This window comes from Acanthopagrus latus, chromosome 14 (assembly GCF_904848185.1).
Source record: "Acanthopagrus latus isolate v.2019 chromosome 14, fAcaLat1.1, whole genome shotgun sequence".
Taxonomy (NCBI): Eukaryota; Metazoa; Chordata; class Actinopteri; order Spariformes; family Sparidae; genus Acanthopagrus; species Acanthopagrus latus.
Genome location: NC_051052.1, coordinates 18519740 through 18547494, shown reverse-complemented (window position 1 = coordinate 18547494; position 27755 = coordinate 18519740). Strand labels below are relative to the sequence as shown.

Here is a 27755-nt window from a genome sequence, read left to right as displayed (position 1 = left end):
ATACATTAACCACAACTGTTGTTTATATCATTATAACCTTGCTGAATCTTTGTAGTATGATAGATATACAGAAATCTTATGTAATGAATCAAAGGATCCTTTGTTTCCCATGTTTCTCTCCACGATGTCAACAAATTATCTACAAAATGTGACTTAAAAAGCGATGTTATGTGAGCTGATTAAAACTTTTACAGACTGTCGGGTACCATTTACGACACCGTTCTCCATCTTTTAGTACATAACGATGCTGACATTTGCCAGCCGAAGGTTGACGCTAAATGTCATTTGATTTGCAGGTAATTGGTCGTAAAACAAACTACTTAACAACATAATATAATCGGAAATACTGTCTCATCTTCTTTTCCTTGACGGAAACAGTGAGCTCCACGAACAAACCACACACGACCGCAGATATGATGCTTTTACTAAGGAAAATACTTTATTCATTTGAAAGCAAAGAGACAGAAAGTCTAAGTCAGAGTGGCGTTACACGGGAGCAACGTGGAAATTAAACTGATTTGGAAAATGCTCTCCAATGGCTGCTAGTTTCAGTCTCAGCCGGAGGAGAATTTTCCATAAAAATGATGAAAACATAAAAACTATGTTTATCTCTCTGATAGAGCCTTTGTAGACTCTGTGAGGAATGTAGTTTTGGCTATCTGGGAGCATCGTCAGTGCATCCGAACTACAGCACAGACAGATTGAACAGCAAGTCTTTGATGGTCTAGCCTCTGATCTACAAAGCTATAAAATATGAGACTTTGATACACAAATCTTGTTTTCTAGCCTCTAAACGGGACTGGGATCTAATTAAGTTGACAGTTTGATTCATCCTCAGCTGTAAAATACAGTTTCTAACATTTCTTGGCTTGTTTTGACAGGAGGATATCGGTTAAAACTCATCTGAATAACAAACAACAACAACAAAACGAACGTACAGAAGGTGAACTGGCCTCATGTGATATAAGAGGACTGTAACGCACATGAAAGAACGTGTTTCAATAAAGCTCAGAAACTCACAAACCCATCGGTAGGACACTTGCGATGGAGAGTTACGACATTTAAAGCCACGACATGTCATTAACAAACCCAGCAGACATTCAGGAAAAAGAAAAAAAAACCATGACGACATCTCTCGTTCATAATTTATCAACAACATCCAAAATAGACTCGTTATGAATTATAGATTGGTTCATAAACTGACAGATCCCAGACACATTTAGACTTCCTCATTTATTAACAAGTTATATTTACAAAAATAGATACTTTTTAAATTCATTTCTGGGATGAAAGTTGGGGGGGTTTTTTTGGCAAATGCTGAAAGTGTTTAAGGCAAAAAACATGGCAGGGTTTAAGGCAAAAATAAAGTTAGCGCAGGAAAGTTGATTCTGTGGTTCCATCAGACATTTAAGAAAAAAAGACACAGTTTGACATTTTTTGGAATATATCTTTTCTTCTCTTATCTGCCAAGACTGAACTGAGAAGATCGATATCACTCTCAGGTATGTATGTTAATATGAAGCTACAGGTGGATAGCATCGCTTAGCTTAGCTTAGCTTAGCTTAGCACAAAGACTGGAAAACAAGCTAGCCTGGCTGAGTCTAAGTAAATCTACCAGCACATCTAAGGTTAATTAAAAATGCAGTATGTAAGAAAAACATTATGACATCTATGTACTGTGTCGCAAAGCATGTTTAGCATGCTAAGCAGCTAGCCGCAGCCCATTCTGGTACAAAGCTCCAGTGCTACCGGTGCAAACACCAACACGTCCTCAGAGTTTTGAGCTCCCAGTCCAGGCTGCTAGCTGCACGGCTAACTTTCTATGATGTCAAGCTACTCCACAAAAATAAAGGCAACCTTACAGGATATATTAAAGGTATTTTGACGTGTAGTTTGCTGCTCATCTGCACACAAAGGTTTGTGAAAGCAACCTGAAAAATGTAGCCCTTTAACATGCTTCGATCGAACACTTTGTAGAATATCAAGACAAATATTGATATAATACAGAGAGAACTAAGTCAAAATGTGTGAAGTATAGCTAACAGGGTCCTTACATGTCAAATATGAACACCTGTGGGGAAAAAACTGCTTTTTTCTTTTGGAAAACCTTCATATTGAGGTGGATTTTTTAAAAATTTCAGTCAGTATTCGTTGTGGAAAAAAAGTGAAATCTGTTTCAGACTTGCTAACATCACAAACAGGATGTTAAAAGTGTCTTTATATGTGACATTTAGTCTCTTAGAACTCAACTCAATCCTTTTCATTCTTTTACAGCCAATATATCAACTTTTTTTTCCCCCAAATAAGCGCAGGAACCCCGGAGCTAAGCCTTCAAATGTTTGCAACTCTAAGTCAGAACAGAAGAAAAAAAAATACGCACAATATATAAAAAGTACAATAAAATAAAAACACGAAAATACAATATGAACACAAGTATCAAAATGGGATGTACGCATCACTGGAATGAAATAAAACATTTAATATTAAAAGAAATACAACTACAAAGAGCAATAATTTTTTTTTGAAAAACAAAAAAAAAAAGTTTCTATAAATACAAAGGTTCTCTGTCAGTGTCCTGTAAAAAGCCTCACGTCATATTTTAATAAACTTTCTACTGGAATAAATGCCTTGTTATATTATTCACTAGATCTGTTTGAATTTCTCTCAAGTGTTTCATGCCGATACAACTTGTAACTCAGTGCAACTTTACTTCAGAAATTAAGGCAACCAGTGCCTCTTTGTTATCATTAGTATCATTATTATCATCATCATTATTATTATTTAATCATAACTACTATTTCAGTGTATCTGATTTAGCAGAGATGGCAGAAACAAAATGACCTTAAACAATCAGCAGTGGGATCTACTGTATGAGGTTTGCTCCAGGACACTGAACCATGCTCCAGAGGGGGCAGGGGTCAAAGGTCATCATGGGCCTCAGGTGAGGTCAGGTGAGGTGTGGGGAGGGGGGGGTTGTTGATATGAACCTCAGGAGGTCTCGTTGACCGTTCGCTCCAGCTCTATCACTTTACTCCTGCTCTCATTCGCCCTCTGCTCCAGAGACCTGAGGGACAAAGATCAGAGTGTGAACAAGCAGATCCACCTGATCCGGACACGATGGTTTTTACACAAAGGAATAAATAACTTCATGTATAACATATGCCGAATTTACAAAAAGGCCCAAATAAATAAGAATTTGTTGGAGGGAGTGTTTAACAAAAGTTAAAAAGCTTCTCCTGATTCAACAACTCTTAAAACTGAGCGATTTTCTAAGGGAGTCTGGTGCATTTCTCTCCAGTGGCTGCTTTGACCTTTTGTGTAGTTGTGTTCAAGTTTGCCACACATTCCTGTTGATCGTAACTATTAGATAAAGTTATCCCGATCATTCAAATCAATACAATAAATATAAATAACTTGCAAAACATCTTAATAAAGACCTTCAGCACCCCTGACGGTTCCTGAGTAAAGTGTGTGTTGTCGTGGTGGTGTGTGTTTACCTGTGCATGTCCATCAGCAGGTTTTTTGACGTCTGCGTGTCGTTGCTTTTATTCCTGAAGGGTGGGTGTGTCTCCACCCTGCTGGGCTCCACCACCAGTTTCTGCTGCTCGGAGCGACGCCACGCTGCCATGACGACGGCCGGCGCGTCCTCTATCTGGTCGGGATATTCTCCGCCCAGGCCGAGGACGTATGGCGGCTCTTCTTCGAAGGTTGATAACAGACTCCTCGACTTGACTGGGAGAGAGACGAGGAAGAAAGATTTAAATTTTCAAACTCGCTTATTTTTTTTTTTCTTTTCCCCACCACATGTTAATGGCTGTCTTTTAAAAAACAGTGCAGCCTGTGTGTGTGTGCGTGTGTGTGGGCAGCATACGATGGGAAACTGAATTTGATTGTTAAGAAAATTATATCTATTACAAAAGTGTGTGTGTGTGTTTAGTGGGTGGTGGTGGAGAGGATGCAGTGAAAGGTCAACAGTCTCTGTAGCTGTAACTGCAGCGCTCGTAGGTGGAATCTGATTATTGGCAACGTTATAATTGGACGTCCACAGTTTTATAACCAGGAACTAATGATTCATTACGATGGAAACAGCAGGACGCGCCTGTTTAAGTGAAAACTGTATAAACGTCACTCTTGCTGGGTGAGTCACCGAGACGATTCACCTTTGTTTAGACTCTTCCTGAACTAGAGACGGGTCTGTTGTCTCACTTGTGTCATTCAGCAGCTAAACAGTGACGTCACTGTCAAAAAAAGATATTATGGCGAATGTGTTAGCTGCCTGGAAACACATCCAGCAAACGCACAACAACACCTGCGATTAGTATTTTTGGTTTTGGCCAGCTGATAAATGAAAGTGCAATATTTGCATTTAAGAGCCATGAGAATGGACCGAATTATGAAAGTTGCGTCCCATTGTGTGTGTGTGTGTGTGTGTGTATGTGTGTGTGTCATTACCTGTGGTTGTGTAGGACTCCACACCCAGCTGTTTGGAGGCGACTCCAGTTTCAGTGATGGTGGAGGAGCACGGAGTCAAACTGCTGGGGTAGAAACTGCCCAAAAACAGAGAGAAACACAACACGACCACCTACAGAGAGAGAGAGAGAGAGACACACACACACACACACACACACACACACACACACACAGGGCGAGAGAGAGAGAGAGAGAGAGAGAGAGAGAGAGAGAGAGAGAGACACACACACACACACATGCACACACACACACATACAGGGCGAGAGAGAGAGAGAGGAGGGGGTAAATAAATTATGAATCAACACTAAGCTGCTAATGAATGATGGAAGCAGATGTTTCCAATTCAATATTTTAATCAATGTTTCAATCTCCTGCTAGCACGCACGCACACACACAGACACACACACACACACACACACACACACACACAGTGTAGTACCATTAAGCAGGATGAAGTCTGGGTCCCGGCCACCCTGCAGGACTTTGGGACTTTTCCAGCCACGACCGCCTGCAGCGACTGCAGCTGCTGTAACAGAGACCTGAGGGACGAACACACACATATACAGGTTAGACACACAGACATCACATAACATACACATGTTACAGACACACACACACACACACACACACACACACACACACACACACACACAATATACAGATGCACATGTCAATAAAACAACGAATACAAGCGCGAACGGTTGTGTTTGTGTGTCTCATATTCAACATTAGTCAGAAAACTGATGTTTGGTTCTGCTGTTCAATGACGTGAAATAACACATACACACTACACAGGTGCAGCTGCATCCACACACACACACACACACACACACACACACACACACACACACACACACTTAAAACACACGTGTACAGATGGTTCATTTAACTGACACACAGTGACGCTAAAGCTCACTTTAACCAGTGAGAGGAAAACAAGACCCAAAACAGCTGTGATCCAGTCAGCCCCACACACACACACACACACACACACACACACACACACAGAGTTCATCCATGCATAACAAGAGCAAACAAGCGCCGTCCAGTCGAAGCAGCTCAAGCATTTAACATTAAAATGGCCTCATGACTATGTATGGACGCCACATCTGAGCTTCTGATTCAGCGTCACTTTCAAAACGGTAAAAAATTCAGCCACGTCCTCCCGAAAACACACCAAGTGCCGCGAAAACTGAAATCCTTTAATCGTAGGAAGAACAGAAACTGTCAAAACAGATCCAGGTCTGAATCATCTCTGCTTTTAATTTCCTGAAGCTCAATCGTCTGAGTCACCGCGGACAGAATCTGTAGACAGTTCACGTCTCTTCCTTAAAAACTGAGATTTTAAGATTTTAATTTTAAAGTGTTTTTCCAGCGAGACCTATTTTTACTCCATCTCATGCGTCACTGTTGCTTAAATTACTGATATGACACAGTAAAGTACTAAATTATTGAGGATCTAACAATATAAATAATCTTTTCTCGCTCTTCAAAGTCAAAAATAATGAAAAACTTCTTTTTAAAACACATTTTTATAGAAAACAAATACATGTCAATCGAGTTGACCACACATATTAACAACTGTAAACATATGTGTGTTAATATCTGACGGCTTCTTACTTGTTTGTACACTCCAGATTTTCCACTTTCCTGCGCAGCTCGTTGTTTTCGTTGGAGCAGGTCTCCACCCTGTGGTCACACAGCAGAACTGCAGGGTCAGCGACCACACATGGCAACTTTTACAGAGTAGATCAAGTCTCATGAATCCTTATAGAGTGCTTTATGTTTTTGTATTCTTAGTTATCGTTATTTAATCTTTATTTAAGCTGGAATACTCCTGAAGCATGTCTTTAAAATGAGAGTCCTGACCAAGAGTGAAGCATATAAAGTTTTGAATAAAAGAAAGATGCTCAGAATGTTTTCCAAAGCGAAGGAGAAATGGTTTCGAGGAGGAAGACTCACTTCTTCTCCAGGGTGTCCATGTACTCTTTCTTCTTCCTGCGACTCTCCTGAGCAGAAATCTGAGACAGACGGAGAACAAGAACGTGAGGAACGTGAGCTGCCGCCGGACGCAAAGTCGAGGCTGATTTTCATTTAAACATTCGACAGCTCGAGTGAGTCGTACCTTATTTTTGATCTTCCTGCGGATCTTCTTCAGCGCCTTCTCCTCGGCTTTGGTGAGCGGCAGCTTGGTGGGGACCGGGTAACCTTCAGCCACCAGCGTCCGGCGCTCCTCCTCCGTCAGCATCAACGGGCCGGACCCCTGCAGCTTCTGCACCCAAACACAGAGACAGTCAAACGTTACGACACATAAAAAATGTTCATGCATCTGGATTTTTTTTCTGGAAACGTCATAAATGTGATATTTATTGGTAATTTCTTTACGTGAGGGGCGGTGAGCAGGGGGGAGTTGGACAGGCAGGAGGCGGTGCGAGGCGACACCTTCAGGCCGGCCTGGGATGGAGGAGGGCTGGTGGGGGAGGTGGGGCAGGACAGGCCGGGCGGAGCGTGGACGGGGCTCTGGCTGCCCTCCGAGTCGCTGCCGTGGGAGCTGGGAGGAGTGGGAGGCATCTGCAGAGACTCCAGACCTGAAACACAGGAGGAGGTTAGCTCTGCTGCTGCTGGTCGCTCGTTTTACCTCTTCTGGTTCTTTAATTTCATTTATTACTTAGTTTATACAATGTTCTAATAATCTAATAATGTTTCGATTGTTTAATTGTTGCTCATGTCGACTGGGATCACTTCATATTAAATATAAAAAGTTTCCTTTTTGTTTTTTACTTTTCTTTTAGGTGTCCCTTAAACTTCTGTTTGTGATTACTTTGTTTTAATCTATTTCAACAGCCTGCAGTATCTTTATATTTCTTTCTTTTCTATTTGCTGTGGGTTTTGTTTGCTGTGCACGTCATGATTTTTTTCTGGTTTAAACGTGTGACTGTGTGAACAAACGGCCTGCAGGTGTCAGTGAAGCATCAGATAACTTTCATTCAACAGCAAACAGGAGGGGGAACAGTTCAGATTCAGACCTTTGGGTGAAAGATTGAGGAACTGGTCGACTTCATGAGGCTCCAGTTTAATCTGAGGGATGATGCTCTCCTCCTTAATCTGCGAGAAGAGAAACAATGACAGGAAAGATTGGAAATTAACAAGAAATTCAGTGGAAACAAACAAAAGTGTTAGTTTGCATTATTGCATTCTCACCTTGATGCCTTTGCCTGTGTTGTGGCTGCTGACTGTGGTCTGAACTGGGGCGGCGGCGGTGGTGGTGGCGGCGGCGGCAGCAGCAGGGGCCACAGCCGGGCCCTCGGGTGCTTGAGGCCCCGAGGACAGTGACAGGGAGAGGGTGGGGAGGAGGGTGGGAGTCTCACACAGGAGGCTGTCGATGGCCTCGTCCTGCTCCATGGGCCACTCGGATGAATCCCCATCGGACTCTGCTTGGAGAGGACACAACATGGCCGCCTGTCATGCACGACTCTGTTCGACTTCATCCTCACGTCTAACTGTTCAGAAACCAGAAATGTTGGAAAATCTGTGTTAGATCTGCGACTCACCGGCTTCGCTGCCGTGCTCTCCGGTCAGGTGCGACAGGGGCGACTGCGGCCGACTGTCCCCGCAGAGCGAGTAGCTGTGCTCGGCCGTGATGTGCGGCGGGAGAGGCGACGACGGGGAGAGGTCGCCTCCGTCCTCGCCCTCCATGGCTTCCCCGCCGCCTCGCACTCCGGACAGGAAGGGGTCGCTGAGCAGCTGACCCAGCAAGGCATCCTGGGAGAGGTCGTCCAGGAGCTCAGAGAAATGCTGCAAGACAGAAGGGAGATATTTAATACGAGCTCAAAAATATCAATCAGGATGGAGGAGACAGACGGATGATTAAATAAAGTCGCACAGTTACGAGTCTCAGCAGTCTGACTGTAATTAGAGGCTGCTAAATGTTTTATTGCCACCTTTCCTTCAGGTTTCCCTTCAGCTCTCCCCCCGAGGGAAACACCAAAGGAGCCAATTAAAAACCTGTAAAATTCAGCGAGAATCTCTCCGATCAATCTTCCTCTTTCTGTGTGTGTGATTCTCAGTGTGGCGACACATCCACCGCCCCTTAATCTCACTCTTTCATCCCCCTTTTTCCTCCACATTCACCGCATTCCTCCTCCTCCTCCTCCTGCTGCTGCATTCTTCTTCCCTGCTCTATATCTTTTCCTTCCATCTCTCAGCAAGGTGAGCTCCAGCCTCCATGTGCAGGTGTTGTGGCTAACATAAACATAAAGGCAGTCAAAGCAAAAAAGCCCGCTGCTGATGTGCTGATTACACACCGAGCAGCAACGACCGGTCGAGGCCTCTAATTACTGTTCGAGCCCTAAAGCAGCAATTAACAAGTATTTTCATTACAGATTTTATTCCAGGAGGTTTGATGAGTTTACAAAATATTTGGGGGGGAAATCACAGTTTGCCCTCAAAACCAGGAAATATTCACACTGGAGGATGTGACAAACCTAAAAGAAGAGAATGATTGATCGTTTTGTTGCAGAACTTTGCAGTTTATCAATAAATAAATACAGTTTATTAGTATTGTTTACCTTCTGCAGACAGAATAAGACACTTTGTTGAGCAAGTATTTGGAAAAATGACACTTTTTTCCAAGAGAGTATTTTAAAAAATTAACATTTATATCAGAAAAAGACAAATAAATCTTTTTGGGGGGCTGTTTATTAATACAATATTGGTATAAGTGCTGATATTTGGCATTAAAATAATGAAATCAGTCACTTTTTGCATGTAACTCTTTATTTATTAGTTTTTTTTCAGGATAATAGTGTCTTAGACTCACTTTTGCATTTCTTAAAGTGACAATATGGTGACCTGGCTGCTCTCCAAACAACATATACATGTACGTTTATTATCATCATCTACAGCGACGGATTCATTTTATAACCTAAATGTTTTACTTTTGCATAAAACCTACAAAATAAAATCCTTTTGTCCGTCCTGTCCTCACTCGAACTCCTCGCCCCGAGAAAACCTCCAAAAGATTTCTGATGTAACTCTCAGCTGCTCCGAGTTTTGTTGCCGGGCAGAATACGTGAAAAATGCATCCAATGGAATATTAGTCACGGCGTGTGGTCTCGGCCAATGAGGAGGCAGTAAACCATTTAAATCAAACGCACATGGAAGTCAGACATTCTGAACTGTTGACTCAGAGAAAAGACAAGCTTGTGGAGTTCAGACGGAGACGCTGGGAAAGATGGAACGATGCACGACGACGTATGGACGAGCAATAAAAGGATAAAAGTGAGAGTGAAATTAAGATGGAGGACGAGAGGAAACAGGACACAGAGCATGTGGCTTCAATTACAGAGAGAGAGAGAGAGAGGCTTGACTTGTCTCTCTCTCTCACACTCATACAGAGAAATGACCTCCTCACTCCATAAACACACCGCCGCCGCCACACACTGCCCTAAATGGTGCTGGATTCAGGCCGCTGTGTGTGTGTGTGTGTGTGTGTGTGTGTGTGTGTGTGTAATGCAAACAGCGACAGCATACCGTGAATCTATTCAAGGGGGAGGAAGGCAAATGTTTACACATTAATCCACCAGTGGGTCCATTTCCACCTTTAAGAGGAACCATCAGCATGAACGAAACCACGATATGGATGCATGTGTGCACGAGCCAAAACATTACCAGCAAATGTTTACATTATTTAACAACGCTTCGCCTCCTCCTCCTCCTCCTCCTCCTCCTCCTCCTCCTCCTCCTCCTCCTGTCCAACCACATGTTGCTCCTGTTATTATATCTTTAAATCTCTTCAGATCTTAAAGCACACGGGCGACGACAGTGATGCGATGATGGTAGTCATTATAAATGTCGGCTCAAGTGGATAAAATACCACTTTTCACAGTCGGGGTACTGCAGGGGAAACGTTAAGAATGCAAAGTTATAATGAGAAGAAAAGAAAAGAAGAAAGAATTGATTGTAGTTTTGAGGAAAGTGGCTGCAAAAAATAACATCAAATTTAAATTACAGACACTTTGCCTGAGAAAAACACGAGTTCTTTCTGAGAAGAGGCAGAAGAAGACAGAAGATTTCTACGGTATTATAATTAAAACATCAACACAACTAACAGATTTTCCGATAGTTGTTCTCGTGCTTTCCATGTTCACAGCGACGCTCGCGGGAGGTTAACAGCTCTCAAGTCTGTGATTTCAGTCAGCTGGCTTCTCAATTCTGCCAGATTTATTGAAATGTGCGAGTTAATTCAGTCTTGGAAGAAAAACTTGGTTACCACTGTCAGTAGTAACCTCAGATACTGAGCCAGATACTTTATGAATAACTTAATAATAATAATAAGTTAACCAAAAGTTTTAGTTTGCTGGTTTTTGTGCAGGTTATTACGATATTTAAACTATGTTGGCAGGATTTCAAACCATCAGACATGAGAAGCTACAAGAGGAGGAAACTTCTGACGATGATGGTTAAAGAAAAAGAGGGCGTCGTTTTCAGGGAGGCGTAATCACACACAGACTTCATCCTTTTTTAAAAAAAGAACCAAGCCATACTTTGTGGGTTCAAACGTGGTTTATATGACCTTTGACATCAGACTTTTTATCTCCATGGCTCACTGCTGCTACTCGAAACATCATGAGAGAAGCTGTGAATCATCTCGAATCCTAAAATTAAAAACTCAAATAAACAAAACCCGACCGAACACGAGGGGAGAGAGAGAGAAAGACAGAGGATTTATACGCTCCCTGTCATTTTCACGGTGACAGTGTGCGGTTGTGGTTGTGTGTGAGTGTGTATGACGAGAAAATGCAAGGGCAGTGGGCCGGGCCGGGCCGGGCCGCAGGATCGCTCACCGGGTGTAACTCATCACACACACACACACACACACACACACACACACACACACACAACAGAAAGCTCTTTGTCCCTGCAGCCCAACAGAGAGGTGTTATTCAGGGCCAACTGTAACTCAACACTCGCCAGCTGGAGAACAGAACCGAACCTCCAGACGGGAGAACTGGGGCGAGCGGGTAAGAATCAGTGGGTCGCAGCCCGAAGGAGCATCAAGTTCTTACTTAATAACGTTTCCACCATCGCTGAACGTGCAGATTTTAATCTTTTAATGAAGTCGTGGATGAAATGCAGAGCGATTATCCCTTCGAGTTCTGACCGTGTTGGGTACAGAAAGCCCGAGTCAGAGAAGAGAAAGGCAAATATAGACGTGTGGAAGCGGAAGTGGAAACTGTGAACTAGGTCAGAAAGGACGACTGAAGAACCAGAGGCAGAGGAATGATAAAACACGATGATATGAGAGGCTACAGTCAGGGTATTTTAGGCTAAATGCTATCAGCCATGCAGACTTTTAGCAGGTACAATGTCTCTGAACAGCGTGTTAGCATGCTAGTCTTTGCTAACAAGCACAAAATCAGTGCTAACGGTAGCTCTGCTAAACTCGCACGAGGTTTGTACACGTTGCTGCTGGATTCAACTGATTGTGTTTGAAGACATGACACCCTCGTTAAGATCTTTTTCAGGTGAGACTGTTTAATTTAAACAAATAAGAAAATGTGAATGTTGGTATGGGGTGTTGGCAGTAGCTTTGTTCTGGCTAACGCTAGTAAGAATGCCAACAACACGCTAATTAATGAGATAAAGAGTTTGATGCCTCGTCGTTCGTGTCCGAGGGTTCAGCTCGGCGGCCGGCTGCTGCAGTCGATCTCTTCAGGCCACCGCACACATACACGGTCTGACCTTTAGGTAAATATTTGATGTTTGACCAGGTGTCACTGTGACTTACTGCAGAGGTGACATCTCTTGACTTGACTCGAACCAGGAGACTCACACGGAAGCACCAACACACATGAAATTCTCTTTACGTTCTGACGGGTGAGCTGACTAATTGTCCTGTTTCCTAGAAAAAGCAGTTACCAGGCAGACTTGACGGTAAAAGCCTCCACAGCTGTGTGGGTCACTAGTTAGCAGCTAAATTAGTGGGCGGGGGCGAGAGGGAGGAAGGAATGTCCTCTCTGGTCTGTAGTTCTTCTGTAAGGTAGGATAAGCGGGTCTGTTTTAACCCTTAACGAGCAGAAGTTTCAGCCTCGGAGTGAAGAGACGAGGAAAGTCTGATGATGTAACGTCTTCCTGCCCTAAAGAGCAAAACCAGATGTTGATGGAGCTCAATGAGAGAAAACGACCTGAGCAGACTGAAGACACCCACACAGGCCCAAGGGTCATGTGTGTGTGTGTGTGTGTGTGTGTTTGTGTTAGTGTGTACCTTGCCCTGGACTCATCAGTGTGTACACACACTAATAAATGAAGGCAAACACACACTTGCACACACGAATGTCAGTCGGGATGAACTGCGTGACTCATTTGTTTGATTTGCTGGAGACTCGTATCAGCCGCCACACTATCGCTGGTTTATCTGCTCCCGATTGGACACGTGTTGCCAATTTGCGACAGCGTTTGAAGCCATATCTGACCGTTTATCTGCCCGTTAGACAAACTGTACGGCAGTAAAACACTATCAGCTGCTGTACTTTAAAACCCTTCGATACCAATCAAGAACTCATAGTGCTTATCTAGGAAACATCCACCAACAAACTTAGAATCAACAGGAGCTGGACGCTCGTTATATCTGCAGAACTTGCCTTAGAAATATCACGTTTTTAAGTTTACAGCAGTCTCAAATTAATCTAGAGATAGTTATCTGTTCAGCCGAGGGTACACTGTGAACAGGAAGTGCAAACAGTGAATTCGGCGCATTTTAAAACAAACAAATCCGACTTTATATTAATAAGTCATTAATTAAATCTCAGCTGTTTCTCTCTTTCAGAGCCGTCAACAAAAGCCAGCGAGTCGTCTTCAATTATGAATGCAAATGACTCATTAATAAAGGTTTGTTTCAATAATTCAAGTCCGCAGTTTTAAAATTTTAATTAGCTGTTGATGAGTGAACTCCGGTCGAGATGCTCGATCACAGCGGATCAAAGGTTAAAGTCTCCATCAGAGGAAACATCCTGAGGAATTAAAGAGCTGAAGAAGCATTAAAAGATTAGATAAGACAGAACTTCCTGAGGGAAACTGGGCAGCTGTTTTCAGATGTTCACTGGTTATTCTGCACATTATGTGCAAAGTGTAAATACTTTATTGTAGTTTAATGTCTAAAAGTTCATTTTCTTCTTTTAAATTCTTTGATTTTGGTTTCAAATACCTCTTTTTTTTTTCTTTTTTCTTTTTACTTGGGAAGCCCCCACTGAGATTAATATCAGTTTCTCAGGAGTTTCCTGGGAAAAACAAAGGGGGAAAAAACAGTATTTATATCAGGCTCATGTCCAAACACTCGAGCCACGATACCAAACGTCCAAAAAATACACATAAAATACATGTTCAAGTACAGAGAAGAGGGTTGTGGGAACAAGACTTTTTTTAAGACACGAAAGAGAAACAAGCTTGTTGCTAAAATAAGAATTTCAGTTTCAGGTTTTTTGAATGTGAGGCCTTAAACCAAGAGACGCATCAGCTACAACTCTCGATAATAACACATCTTATAATCTAATTTTACTGTACAAGGAAAGTAGTTCTTTCACTGAAAGAGAAAATGTAAATCTCCTTCTCGGACTTCATTTTCACACCCAGTTTGACGTTCCTGTACGATCCAGTTTCTCTGCCTTCTGAGCGAATCACCTCACGCTGACCCTCAGAAACACTTCAAGGTAAAAGCAGCACAACATTTGCATATACGTGAACCTCAGTCTTCGTTACGTAGTTCGAGGATTGGCATTTCTTTCCTGCAGCTGGGAACCAAAGTGCAGCGAGTATCTGCTGGAATGCCAACAATGTGTGCGAGCTGTGTTAACACTCGGCTGCAGAACATGTGGAGGAGCTGAAGCTGCAGAGCGGCGCAGGATTCCTCCGACCGACAAGTGCAGACGACCTCCAAACATCTTCGTCTTTGATTCAACTATCAAAATAACGTTTGCCCTGACGGTAATCTTTATAACTTCTCACACTCTTCAGGTGCTTCTCTGTCAATCACGTGTTGCTTAAACCTTAAAACAAATATTACAAAGAGTTAATATTTGGAAGTTAAGTCCATAATTGACCAAGTAAGCCGTCCTTTCCTTCACCTTCATCGCCGTTTTTCTTCCACTTTCACTGTTTAGCGCGCTGTGTTTGTGTTAGCGCCAGGACACACTGCACAGGAATGGAAGAAACAAGTGGCGACGAACGCCGACTGCTGTGTCGCCTCGCGTCGACTGCGTCCCGGACAGAAAGCTGCACTTGAACACACCGCGAGGACTCCAGCCGACAACCAACCAAATGTGCTGAAGTCTGAATTCATCACTCAGAAAGGGAAATCCGTAGACTGTGGATGTGCAAGCTGCTGTTATGATAAAGAAGCAGTTTTTGATCAAAGTACACGTCTGATAAAAAAAGTTGTAAATGACATGAGCACATTAATGGAGGTGAGATCATGGATACGACAGCGACGAGCTCATTCGGTGTTCCCTTTCTTTTTGCTGCTGCTCCGCTGATTGTACGTGCACAATCGGCCAAAAAGACGCCAACAAGGAAGACTAGCGGCAACGGTGCAGGACAAACCACAACGATTAGAGCCACAGACGCTGAATGACGGTCCAAACATTGGTGTTTCCGGACCCTTAAACTCAAAGCAAAGCTGATGGTGACGGGAATCTGACAAAGCCAGAATAAAGGAAACAGGGCGACGAATAAATCAACAAGTGGAGATGAGATAGACTCGAGTGTTGTAAGCCAACTTTCATGGAAGGAAACTCTTTATATCGGTTCATCAGAGTAAAATAAATCAACATAACGCCTTCTCCCAAACAGAAACATGTGCACAGACATGATGTCAGACTGAGTGATGACGTGTCAAGAGAAAAGGGAGTTTCAGTCTGATTTGTCTCATTAAAAAGTCAGAGGAAAGTCAAACTAAACCCAGCGACAAGCTGCACCGTGAGGATCCGACATGAACGCCTTTAAAACAGCTAAAACTTTATTCAGCCGAGCCGGAGCCTGCATCAGATAACCGGACTGTGTATCTCTCTGGGACCACTTATCATCTGTTGTAACAGCACTGAGACTCCAGGCTGGCACTTTGTTTTCGCTGCTGCGCTGTTATTGTCCGTGTCAGCATAGTAAGACGGATCGCAGGCCTTGGAGGGCTCCAGCTATCTGGGTCTTATCTGACGGGAGGCGAGCCCAGCAGCCAAGGCCTCGCGTCTGGACTGTGCTGCAGCTCTCACGGCGGGCCGGCTTCATGTGTCAGACTCGTCATTCCTAACAGAGTGCGAACACCGTCTGGCTGCTTGTCTCCACACGCGTTCATCATTCGTTCCATAATGTCGGATCCCTCCCTCCCTCCCGCTCAGCTCCCGAGGAGGGCGAATCCCCGGACAGAATGACCTCGCTGCAGAAAAATGTCCTGGTTCTCACAAGGAGACGAGTGCAGCTCACAACAATCCCTGACCCAGATTCAAGACATCGATCCCTAAAAACCTTTATTCTAATCAGGGAGGCGACGAGAGGGGGACGGGAAGGAAGAAAAGGTAGCAAAACAACCTGCAGCGTGAGGGAGGGGAGGAGGAAATCCTGACGTGATTAAAGCTGGCTTGTTTTTCCTGACCGGCTTATTATCACATTCAACAAAAAGGAGAAGCCGAGAAGTTGGACTCAGGGAATGTTGGAAAAAAAGTGACCAATTATCAGAGAAGTTGAGGATTAATTAAACATCTGTTCCTGCTGAGCAGAGAGGTGGAGGCCTCATCCAGCCGAACCCTGAAGGCAGATCGTCTCTGAGCCGAGTCAAAGGGACGAAGTGATTAATGAGATACTTTAGTTGGAAAAGGAAGGAATTTGCCTCAAAAACAGGGGCTGCACAGACTTGAAGTGGATGGGATGTTAAAGCTCCTGAATATGCAGCTTCTTTTCTTTGAAATGAAAGTGTGACGGGGTGGAGAGATGGTTAATGGATGTAAACAACAGGATGTGAGAGAATAACAGTAGGCGTGATCTCCAGCCGGGCCGCGAGTGTTTACCCTCAGCCCACAGCCGACGACAGGAATACACACACGCGTTAAACAAACAGAAATCAAAGCAGATCCATTACAAACCGGTTTGCAGGCCTTAATTTCCATTTCCTGTCTAACACCGCCGACCCTCGACCTCTTTTCGGTCTCATTAACGCTTCACGCCTGAATAAAAAGAAGTCCGAAGTTATGCTGAGGCACGACAGGAAGCGGGTCAAAAATAGAAAATGTCACGGGGGAGATGTCGACTTCACCGAGCGGTCACTAAGTCGGGCGTTATCAGCGGCTCGCCGTGCTGATATTAGAGCGTGTGTGTGTGTGTGTGTGTGTGTGTGTGTGTGTGTGTGTGTGTGTGTGTGTGTGTGTGTGTGTGTGTGAATTAGTAATAGAGATAAACAGAAGGCCTCAGAGTGAGATGGTATGAAACAGACCAGGAGGATGACAAATGGAAAATGGTCTCTGTATTTTCCTTCCAGGTCCCCCCTTCTTGTAAAATCCCCCCCACAGTCTGGCTGGTGAGATCCAAAAGGAATCCCACCCCCAACACACACACACACACACACACACACACACACACACACACACACACGTATAAACACAGAGTGGCACAAACTTTCCAGTCTCTGTCATCATGACCGAACACTCAGTACAACCCCCACTCTTCCCACAAATATCCAAACACACTGAACCCTCCAGATGTTGCACAACGGCTCCTCTTCAGGGTAACACTCACACCAGCTACGAATGACTCAGACATCGTGCTTTTGTAGCTATAAGACATAAGAAGATGTAGCTGGCAGTAATGTAAATATATTCATAGAAGAAGAGGAGGTCAAACTGGGTGTCGCTAACTTCGGATAAAACTCGGGTGCTGAGCAGGACGCAGGAACTTCGCTTTCGATCTTAAAGAGTCGTATCGTTGATTTGTGATTACAGCTATGATGTTAGCTTCCCGCTAACTTCATGCTAACTCTCACACGCTGCACACTCGCTAACGTCACGCACGACCTATGTACGGAGTTATTCCTGAAGCTTGGTAAAACAACCTGTAAATATATTTTTAATAAAGTTCCCAAAGCACATGAGCGACAGGAGTGTTTTAATTAATAACCGTAACGATCCTGTGATCATTTAGATTTAAGTTCATTATAATTATGGGTCTTTTAGCGTCGGTGCGACTCCACTTCCTGTCCCCAAACACAGCTGCAGAGAGACTGTTTGTGCCAAAGACAAGCACAGCTGCCTCCTGATGTCTCTCGCCCTCTCTCTCCATCCTGAGTGTGTAAACTGGGTCAGCACACACACACGCACACACACACACACACACACACACACACACACACACACACATAACTTTTTCCAGCTCTCCACTGTAACACTGACTGTTCTTTGAGTACCATCACACACACACATTAGCAGACGGGGTAGTGAACTCCCTCACCCTCCTGCTCACACAGATTTAAGTTTTTCCAGCTTTCTTTTGTGTTTTGTCTCCACTGAATCTTCCTTTTCATCAACTCTCACTAGATTAAATCACTTCACCTCGACAGGTTTCATCTCCTAATCACTTCAAACTGCTCCTGTCTTTAACCGAGAGCCTCTCGAGCGCTTTTCTTTGTGTTTATCTGGATGTTTGCTGCAGGATTATCTCCCCCCCTCCCCCCAAAACAATTGTTGTCAAGATCAGCGAAGACGTTACGTAGGTTAGAAAACAAACGTAGTTGTGGCTGCCGGGTGAAAAACTGGGTCAATGCCGGTTTCTCGCCGAGCGCCTCATAGTGAGGAGTTTTAATCCCTGGAAAAGGCAAAACACTCCAGGAAACTTGTTTGGGCGCGCTGCTGATCTTAATTCCTCCGATGAAGCTGCCAAGTAGAAACATGCTTGAATGTCATGTCGCACACACACACAGACACACACAGACACACACATTGAGCTTTGAATGGATGAATAGGTTTGTTCACGTCTGACGGACTGAGGAGGTTCATGTTAGAGGGGGAAGAAGGTGTGATGGTGAGTCGCTCTTTAAGAGGAATGTGCAGAGAGGGAACAAGAATAATTTGTCTGCAGGGTTCAACATGTTGACACAGTTCAAGTCCTGATGTGCTTGAAAAACACAATGTTTCTGTAAAAAAAACTGCATGAAAGAATAAACGCTGTCATCGATCAGAATCCAGTATCCTGCAGAATCATTAAACATCAGCGTTTTGTCTGGGAATAAATTAACACTCATCATTAATCATTCAGCCGACATGATGTATAAGTTTATCAGAGAAGTTTATCGTAGAAGAAGATCAAGAAGAAGAAAAAGAGGAAGAAGAAGAAGAAAAAGAAAAAGAAGAACAAGTTTACTGAATAACAAGAATTGTTTTTGAAGAAGGAGAAAAAGAAGAAGAAGAAGAAGAAGATGTTTATCAGAACAATTTAACGAAGGAGTTTATTAATGATTAAGGAGAAATTTATCTCATCACAGAGTTTCCTGCATGCCGGCTTGTGACCAGGACAAACTGAAACAATATTTTCAAACAAAGAAAAGAAAATCTTAACATGTTACATCTGCTGACTTTGCTAGCAGGGACAGATAATGAAGAATTAGTCACGGTCAGTGTTTCACAGAGGTCGTAGAGTTTCCTCTGACTCATCAGCTCCCAAGACGCTGATGGTTTTTTTTTGTTTTTTTTTAAAGGGAATTTGGAGCTGATTTGATGCCGACTGGAGATTTCTCCAAGAGGATAACAAGACCACATTAGGAGGTTTAAACTCTCTAACCTCCTCAGTCGGTTCATCTTTCTTTTCACAAACTCAATTTTTGACTTGCAGCGAGGATGGTGCCAAAATCACTGGAAATACTGAGGAAATAGTTTTGTACCATAAAATATAAAATAAGACGGGTGTTCACATGTGCTCTGTGTGTTTGGTTCATCCATCCATTCATTCAGCTTCAGCCTCACACACAGAAAATGTCCGAAGAAGGAGGTTCGAGGAAGAGAAACAAGGAGGTTAATAAGCGGTTTTGCAGGAGAAGTCGGAGCAGCGAAGAAGTTTCTGGCATTTTGGATGGGAGCCGACTCGTCCTGACTCTCAGCTCAGCCTGAGGAGGAGGAGGAGGAGGAGAGAGGGGTGAGAGGTCAACCGGACAGCGGATGGAGAGGTTACTTTCTCAGGAGTACATTTGGATCTACGAGTCAGGATACGAGCTGCAGGATCCATTAAAAACATGAAAGCTGATTGGCTCTCGCAGCTCGGACACCTCGCTGTTTTAATACCACGTTTAACGGCTTTAAACACTTTGATGTTCTCGTGCAGAAATCCCTTTTAAAACTCTGCTGACTCGACCACTTTGAACTCTATAACATGGACGTATCTTAATTTCTCCTCCGTAAACGCGCAGAAGAAGAAGAAGAAGAAAGAATAAGCGGTCAGTGTGTCACATTTCGGCAGGCTGCTGCAACTAAATAAAAAACTGCTTCCAGGCTCATTTTAAGGGCTGGGTGTGTAAGCAGGGATATTAAGCCCACGCCCTGCTAACCACACACACACACACACACACACACAGCCATTTAAACATTTCATGGTGCCTTAAGCAAAACAAGAGGGGGCAGATGGGGGATGGGGAATCAAGAGACAGACAGAAATACAGACAGACATGAAGAGGTAAATTTAGTTTAGCCTCAGAGAACCGAGGCTCCTGTGGATTTTCCATAATGATCCCTCACACACACGCTGATTGCTACCCTGCGCTTTGCTCCCAAATGGCTTCCTGCCTGCAGCAAGAAAGAGCTCCGGTCTGAGTTTTCAGAGTCAGCCGAGAAGTTGCATCAGACGTGGAAAAAAAAAAAGTTTAAAACGTGTCGTCCATGTGCCGACCATCTGTAGATCGCTGCTGTCACCAGAGAGTGAAAGTCAGCAAGACGGGGTTCGATTTAAGGGGACTTTAAAGTGATTTATGAGGTAGATCAGAGCCAGGTGAAGTTATGTCTGCCAAATATTGTAGCTGACCAGCACAGAAGAAGCCTTTAGAGGCCAAACCTCTGGTAAACTTTAGTAAAATCTGATTAAAACGTCACAGAACACATTTCAAATCACATGGAGGCCGAAAGCAAACTGACGGTGAAAGTTTCTGAACTTTGCAGGTAGATTAGCAGACTTTAACAGAGACGTGAGGAGCAGGATATTATCTCAAGCTTGCACAGTTCAACTTTTTCCTTGCACTTTTTTCCATGTCAGTGGTGCTTTGAGCTAAATCCTGACGACCAGCGATCCAAATGATGAGTTTTCTGATAAAACAATTATGGGTGATAGTTTGGCTGCTCGGTGGAACAACTAGTAGTATTCACTCAACAAAGTTGCTCATCATAGATCTCCAGGAATAAATAAAAAACCTAATCCTCCTCCCTAAAGTTAGCACGCTAATTTGTGCTAATTAGCAGAAGCAAAGTGTAGTCAAGGGTCGTGGGAATGTCGTTAGTTCTGTGTCACAAACTGAAGCGTTGGACGGGTTCAAACACTGAGAGGATGATGGTGAAGAGCTATAATAAATCATCCTGATGAGTAAGTGTAGCACATTTACGACTTCATGACTCTCATGTTGAGACATTTCACTGAAAAACTAATTTTGCTAAAATGTCAAACTGGGTGTTGGTGCAAGTGAAAAAGTGAGAGGATCACAAAGTCGGTGGATTCAGTGTCAGTATGCCATGAAAGTCTCAATATCTAAGACACATTCACAACTTTTTGACGACAACAAGTTAAATTTCACACCTATGTGGTCGTCTCTTCTGTAACACTGTGTGACGAGCGTTCAGCTCTCACGTTATGTTTGTTTTGCATATCAGGACTGAGAATTTAACTGAGCATTTACATGATGAACCACTAGAAGCCACTTAGATGACTCTCATTCATAACCTGCAGTCATTTTCTCCTTTCTGTCTCTCTCTCTCGTTTTATTTACATTTAAGACAAGACATAGTGATAAAAGCCACAAAACATACCACACTGTAATGTCAGGAGGCTCTGTTCTGTTCCCAGTACAAAACAATGTGGATTTAATTGAATCTCAAAGTGTTTTCTTGGACCGACAGCCAGAAACTGTTCTACACGCAGCAGGAAAATCAAGTCTGTTCCTTCTTTGTATCATCTGTCTATATGTGTATCTCAAACAAAGCCTCGGAGTCTTCATTTTCTGTTTGACCAACCTGAAGATCCGGCTCCACACCTGCAGTAATAACACCGTAGCTTCATTATCATACACAGGTGTGTTCCTTCAGCTGAGCGACAGACAGACAGACAGACAGACAGACAGCTCTGAAACTGAAACACAGACGTGACCTCTGATGGGCTCTAAAATGTGACTGGTTGTGACATTATGTCGTCATTTATTCATTATCTAATATGATGGAGCTGCTGCGTGACTCTGTGTGTGTGTGGGTGTGTGTGTGTGTGTGTGTGTCCCTCCCCACAGACACATGGACCATTCAGAGAGAGGCCACTACAGCGAGCAGGATGCCCTGCCCCGACGGAGAACAGGCTCTGCACTGTGAGCACATGGATCAAGCTGTTTGAATATATGTGTGTGTGAGTGTGTGTTTGTGTGTGTGTGTTTGCTCTTGAATAACACAACTTTACGCTGAGAGTGTGCCGAGCTCATGGGGGCCAATATGCATATTCATGAAAAAAGAAAAGAAAAGAGTTGGGTTGGATACTGGAGTTTGAAGTGAGGCTGTGTGTGTTATGTAAGGAAAACCCTGGAGCGTGTGCACTGCAAACACTCCCTCTTCCTCTGCACGTTGGTCTTTTTCCTCTTCACCGCAGGAGCAGCGAGTACACCATGTGTTGAACTCCACGCCAAGGTTTTTTTTTTTTCTTTTAAAAAAGTATGTGCATGTGCATGAAATAGCATTTAAATTTAAGGGTACACTCTCTCTCTGTCTGTCTGCTTACAGATCTGTCTGACAGAAATCCGATCCGTGTCCTTTACGCTCCGTCTCTCTCTCTCTCTCTCTGCTGCTGACCTTTATCTTTTATTAAAAATCTGCTCCACCTCCAGTTTAAAGCGGCTTAACTGACTGCTGCACATCTACATTCATCGTATACCTGCTGATCAAGTTGGCCTTCTGTTTTTGCTGCACCCAGGTCATTATTTCCTCGGTTCACTGTTGAGTCTATTGATGACAAATATGTGAAAAATGCTCATCACAATTTCCCTGAGCTCACAGTGACATCCTCAGACTGCTTCTTTTTGTTCAAACAACAGCCTGAAACCCCCAAACTCTTAATTTACTGTCTCAAAAAACAGGAAATCCTCACATTTAGGAAGCTGGAACCAGCAAATCAGACAGTTGATTGATTTTCTTTGCAGGTGTTTTATAAACAGCTTCGCACAAGATGGTGTATCTTTCTTTCTATCTACGTATCCATCTATAACTTAACGTATAAGTAACGTTTTATCTAAGAAACACAAGTTATTCATCGGCAAGAAAAAGTTTGTTCACTTGTGCAGGTGTGAGATGCTTCTGTGTTGGATGCTGGCGTAGTAGACGACATGATTTGATGTCTTTAAGTTATATTCAACTTAGACGAAAAGCTGCTATAATCAGATTTGTGATTTGTGACCAATCTGCAGCTTGTGTTTGAACCTCTTCCAGCTTTTTGTTTTGGTTTTGTGTCCAGTAACTTTACTGTTTTAGTTAAGTCATTTCACTAAAATCACACTAAATGGTGCGATAAACTCAACACCAAACAGCTGGTGGACACAGTTATCGACCAGCCAATGAACACAGAGGAGCCTTAATCAGCTAGAATGGCCAATATTTCCCATGGAAATGGGTTCCACGCTCTGAAAAATTAGATTTTTCTTACACAAGACTCATCTTTCAATCAATGTAGATGGACTATGAAGAGCTACAGATGAATATGGGAGTCCAAGAACCAAAGACATACCGAATAACACGTTATCATTTAAAATTTTAGGTCATCAGTCTGATCAAATCATAAGAGAGCAGCTTCAGCACAAAAACTGGACGGACGAGATCTTCCAGAGTGTCATGAAGACTATTATCATACCCATTGGTTACGGCATCATATTTACTCCAGATGTTGCCGCTTCACAGCCTGTTTTCCCTCCCCTGACGTAGATGTAAATCATATCACACAAACACCGACTATCACTTCACACAGCGTCACAGAAGATCGTTCAGAAAGGCGACTCCACCTTCATACTGATGCAGCGTCACTATCGTAAACCTGAGGAACTTGATTCTGATGAAAGTTTTTTCCTGCAGCGGAGGACAGTAGTGACGGCAGTAGCAGGCGTCAGTGCTGAGGATCCCACACATGCCACCGACCGAGAAGGTTAACGTTGTTGTGAGGAATCCAGTGTCAACAGACCCCCCGCGGAGACGGAGTGAGAGTGAGATTCGACCCAACAAAGACTCCAGTCTGCTCCTCGGGCTGCCTGAGATTCAAACACTGCAGTCTTCACATTCATGCATCCCCCACCCTCACACACACACACACACACACACTCACACACATACTATTGATGCTTTACTATATATAGAATATTCACCTCTCTAACAATTTTACACAACCTGGTCTTTGTGTGCCGTCGGTGGCAGGGAGAGTGAAAGACTTTATGTTTGACGACTAATCAAACATGTGGAGAGGAGCTCTGGCTCGAGTCCCTGCCAATACAAACACGTTTTTGTTATCAAAAGCAGCTAATGTACAATAATGCAGGAACTTGTTGTGGTTAATGCGGTGAATTCATCATGTATAGCCTCCTGTTTCGCCAAACAATGAAAAAGTTCTTGTTTTATTGTGAAAGTTGTTAAAAACATGTCAGATTATCGCACTACTTCTGTTTCTCTGGTCTTTCACAATAACTACTAACTGTTAATGATATATTGCCACAGAAATGATTACGTTCATCACTTCTTTTATCATTTTGAGATCAATTCATGTTACTGATATAGTGATAGTAAGATCATAATGTCAGTACACCCCAACAGCAATGCATTTTTAATTCTTAAGACAAATATTGAAATATTATTCATAAAATAAAACCACACAAAGGAAATTGACTTTCATGCTGTTAACAAAAACTGCATCCCAACACAACAGTTAATATCTGAGTCAACAAAAATGGCGGCGCTCACGTTCATATACATCAACAGGTGGATAAAATATGCTGTATCGATAACGTCATCGTCTTGACGGGGCATCACATGAGGACACTACACGAGGAAAATTAATGAAAAAGATGAAAATGTGGGTAAATTTCCCTCTCTCTGCTCTCATAACTAAATATAATCGCTCATCAGCAGGTCAAGCTTCAAAAACGTCCTGTAATTTTTCCTGTCATGCAGAAAAAACTCCTGCAGTCAACAAAAGCAGCTGCAGCTCCCTGATCTGATCCGCCTGATGGTCTCTGACAGGATCTGTAGCCTCGGGACTTGTTTCAAGGACCTACATTCAAAGCTTGAACACTCTGAAGCTTCAGCAGCAACACAAGTCTTTACCTGTCTGTAGTGTGTGTGTGTGTGTGTGTGTGTGTGTGTGTGTGTGTGTGTGTGTGTGTGTGTGTGTGTGTGTTGTCTCAGGGCTCAGCAGGCCTCTGTGGTGTCTGATTCTCATCCTGCAACCAGCTGGATTTTTCCCTGTAAACCCAAACGCTCCCCCTGTCGTCTCAGCGCTCACACACACACACGCACGCACGCACGCACGCACGCACGCACGCACGCACACACACACACACACACACACACACACACACACACACACACACACACACACACACACACACACACACAGGTCTCTGTCTCACTCTCTCCGTCTCACACACACTCTCCTCTTGGTCCACACAGACACATATGGCTGGAACACACACATCTTACATAACTGGAGGTGAAAGGACATTTAGAGCAGGGATCCTGTTACTGAGGAGATTCTGTGTGTCTGTCAACTCCTCCTACAGTTTTCTGACATAAGAACATTGGTAAGCATGAAACCACTGGATAGTTTGAACCAGAGACCACTGTTTGAGACAGTGGTTCAGCATTTGTGAGCGTGAAACCACTGATGACTTTTAGTGAGAGACTATTGCTCAAGGTGGCATTTCAACATTTTCAAGCATGAAATAACTAGATAGTTTTAGCGAGAGTCCGCTGTTTGAGCCAGTGTTTTTACATTTGCAAGCGTGAAACCACTGTTCAAGTCACTGTTTCCACACTGATGGATATCATTATCAAGAGACTGCCATTCAAGCTGGTGACTCACCCTTTCCAAGCATGAAACCACTGGATTTTTCTTCTTTTTGAGCGAGAGACCACTGCTGTAGAAGGCGTTTCTAAACTTGCAAGCATCAAAACACTTGATACGTGTAACTAAAATTTACTGCTCAAAACAGTAACTCAACATTTGCAAGCATGAAACCACTGGATAGCTTTAGTGAGAGTCCACTGTTTCTACATTTGTAAGCGTGAAACCACTGGATATTTTAAAAGAAGTGACCAATCCAGCCGACGATTCAACGTTTCCAAGCGTGAAACCACTGGATATCTTTTGTGAGAGTTTTCCTACAAGCGTGAAACTGCTAGACAGTTTTAACAACAGACCACTGCACAAGACGGACTTTCATCATTTGCAAGCGTGAAACCACTGGACATTTTATATTAGAATACTGCACTTCTAGACGGTATTTCAAACTTTCAAAGCGTATGACCACTAGATACCTTGAACAAGAAACCATTGTTTGAGAAACTGTTTCAACATTTGCAAGCATGAAACTACTAGATGTCTTAAGTAAGAACTTTTCAGCGTGAAATGAATGGATTTACAGGAATTTTAGTGCAAAAATGCCAAATATTCTTATTTTCCAGCTCCTTGAGTGTGAATGTGTGCTGCTGTTCTGTTATATGTGATAAATAGTGAATCAAATACAAATATCTTTGAGTTTCTGACAATTGGTTTAACGAACAAATGATCGATTTAATACGGATGAGTAGAAAATTAACAATTTGTTGCAGATTTTCTAAATGTATATTTATTTTTGACTACTTTAACTTGTTGATTACGTAAAATTGGTGAAAAAATGACAAATATTCTCCATTTTCACCACCTCAAGTGTGACTATGTGCAATTTTTCTCTGTTTTAAATGATCAAAAAGTGCATTAAACTGAATATATTCAGATTTTGGGCTGTTAGTCAGACCAAACAATCATTTGAAGATGTGACGATGAACTGTGGGAACTTTTATGGGAAGAAAACTAAAGTTGACTTTTGTCCTTGACTAGTTTTCTTCTCACACACAGTTCTATCTTTATTTTTTTGTTTGGGTTGTAGACTTGTGTGCTAAAAAACATGATAATAAAAGGTGGGAAACTGGTGAAAACCCAGGCTGAGAGACTTGCATCACCTTGTTGGACCCCAAGGCTCAGGTTGTGAATGGAGAGCCGGGTACTGCGCACACACACACACACACACACACACACACAGAAAAGTAAACACAACTAAAGCCACGATCACAGAGAGATTAAAGGTGATTATATCCTCCTGATGGGCTCCAGAGTCAATCACCAGGCCCTGATCAATCACCCACACATCCCTGATCGATAACTCACGTTGGTGTAGAGCGCACAGTCGATCTCCCCGGCCTCAGACAGCTCGCTCAGGTTCCTGTCCCAGTGTAGAAACGGTTCACTACTATCCAGGATCTCCATGATTTCCTCCACAGCCTCTTCCTCTCTCTGTGGCCTGGTCGGTGCGACACAAGAAACTCAGCAGCTTTTACTCTGATGCAGTCAGACTGGAAACAAACTCCAGCCAGAAAGAAAAAGAAAAAAAAAAAAAAACTTCCCAACAACTTGTGAAGAAAAGGGAATAAAGAAGAAACACGTCCGGTCTGTTTGCACTCAGAGGGTGAAGTGTGAGGAGCTGCAGCGGTCGGATCGAAGCTGAGAAGTGATGTTGGTGTTGTTGGTGCTGTTGTTGTTTATCATCTCCTCTCTGGTTCAGGGGGTCCACAGGCGGCTCCCAGCAGCCTCTCGTCCCTTTTTCTCTGCTCCTGCTCCTCCTCACAGCCCAGACACACAGGAATGTGAGGGCGGAGTCACACTCAGGAATCAGGAATCAGAAATACAATCGAAAATCAATCAATAAAAAGTTATCACGACTGTTCGTTTAAATGTGGGAGAGTATTTTGTAGATTTAATGCGGGATATACAAAACGTGCGTTATCTGTCTG

At 43.2% G+C, this 27755-nt stretch overlaps 1 protein-coding gene and 2 long non-coding RNA genes across 14 annotated transcripts in view; 1 reads left to right on the top strand and 2 right to left on the bottom strand.

Moving 5' to 3' along the window:
• LOC119032215 overlaps positions 1–27755 on the bottom strand; it is a 1052400-nt gene that overhangs the window by 284556 nt on the left and 740089 nt on the right. The gene's annotated exons all lie outside the window — the stretch shown is intronic.
• On the bottom strand, positions 415–27755 carry creb3l2 (cAMP responsive element binding protein 3-like 2). 2 transcript variants are annotated; one of them, XM_037121100.1, is made up of 12 exons: positions 27133–27755; positions 8022–8265; positions 7672–7901; positions 7497–7575; positions 6856–7058; positions 6596–6742; positions 6433–6491; positions 6091–6159; positions 4910–5009; positions 4453–4582; positions 3498–3732; positions 415–3064 (listed from the first exon to the last, which is right to left on the bottom strand). In XM_037121100.1, the coding sequence occupies exons 1-12, from the start codon at positions 27229–27231 to the stop codon at positions 2989–2991; spliced, it is 1671 nt and encodes a 556-aa protein (XP_036976995.1). In that variant the 5' UTR covers positions 27232–27755; the 3' UTR covers positions 415–2988. The 2 variants fall into 2 exon arrangements, with proteins under 2 accessions (XP_036976995.1, XP_036976996.1); XM_037121101.1 differs by lacking the exon at positions 27133–27755 and adding an exon at positions 12260–12466.
• On the top strand, positions 11358–22660 carry LOC119032220. 8 transcript variants are annotated; one of them, XR_005078810.1, is made up of 6 exons: positions 11499–11996; positions 14101–14177; positions 14259–14451; positions 21974–22048; positions 22250–22361; positions 22455–22660. It is a non-coding gene; the product is annotated as an uncharacterized LOC119032220 (long non-coding RNA). The 8 variants fall into 8 exon arrangements; XR_005078812.1 differs by lacking the exon at positions 11499–11996 and adding exons at positions 11378–11492; positions 13298–13359 and having other exon boundaries at positions 21974–22660; XR_005078808.1 differs by having other exon boundaries at positions 22250–22660.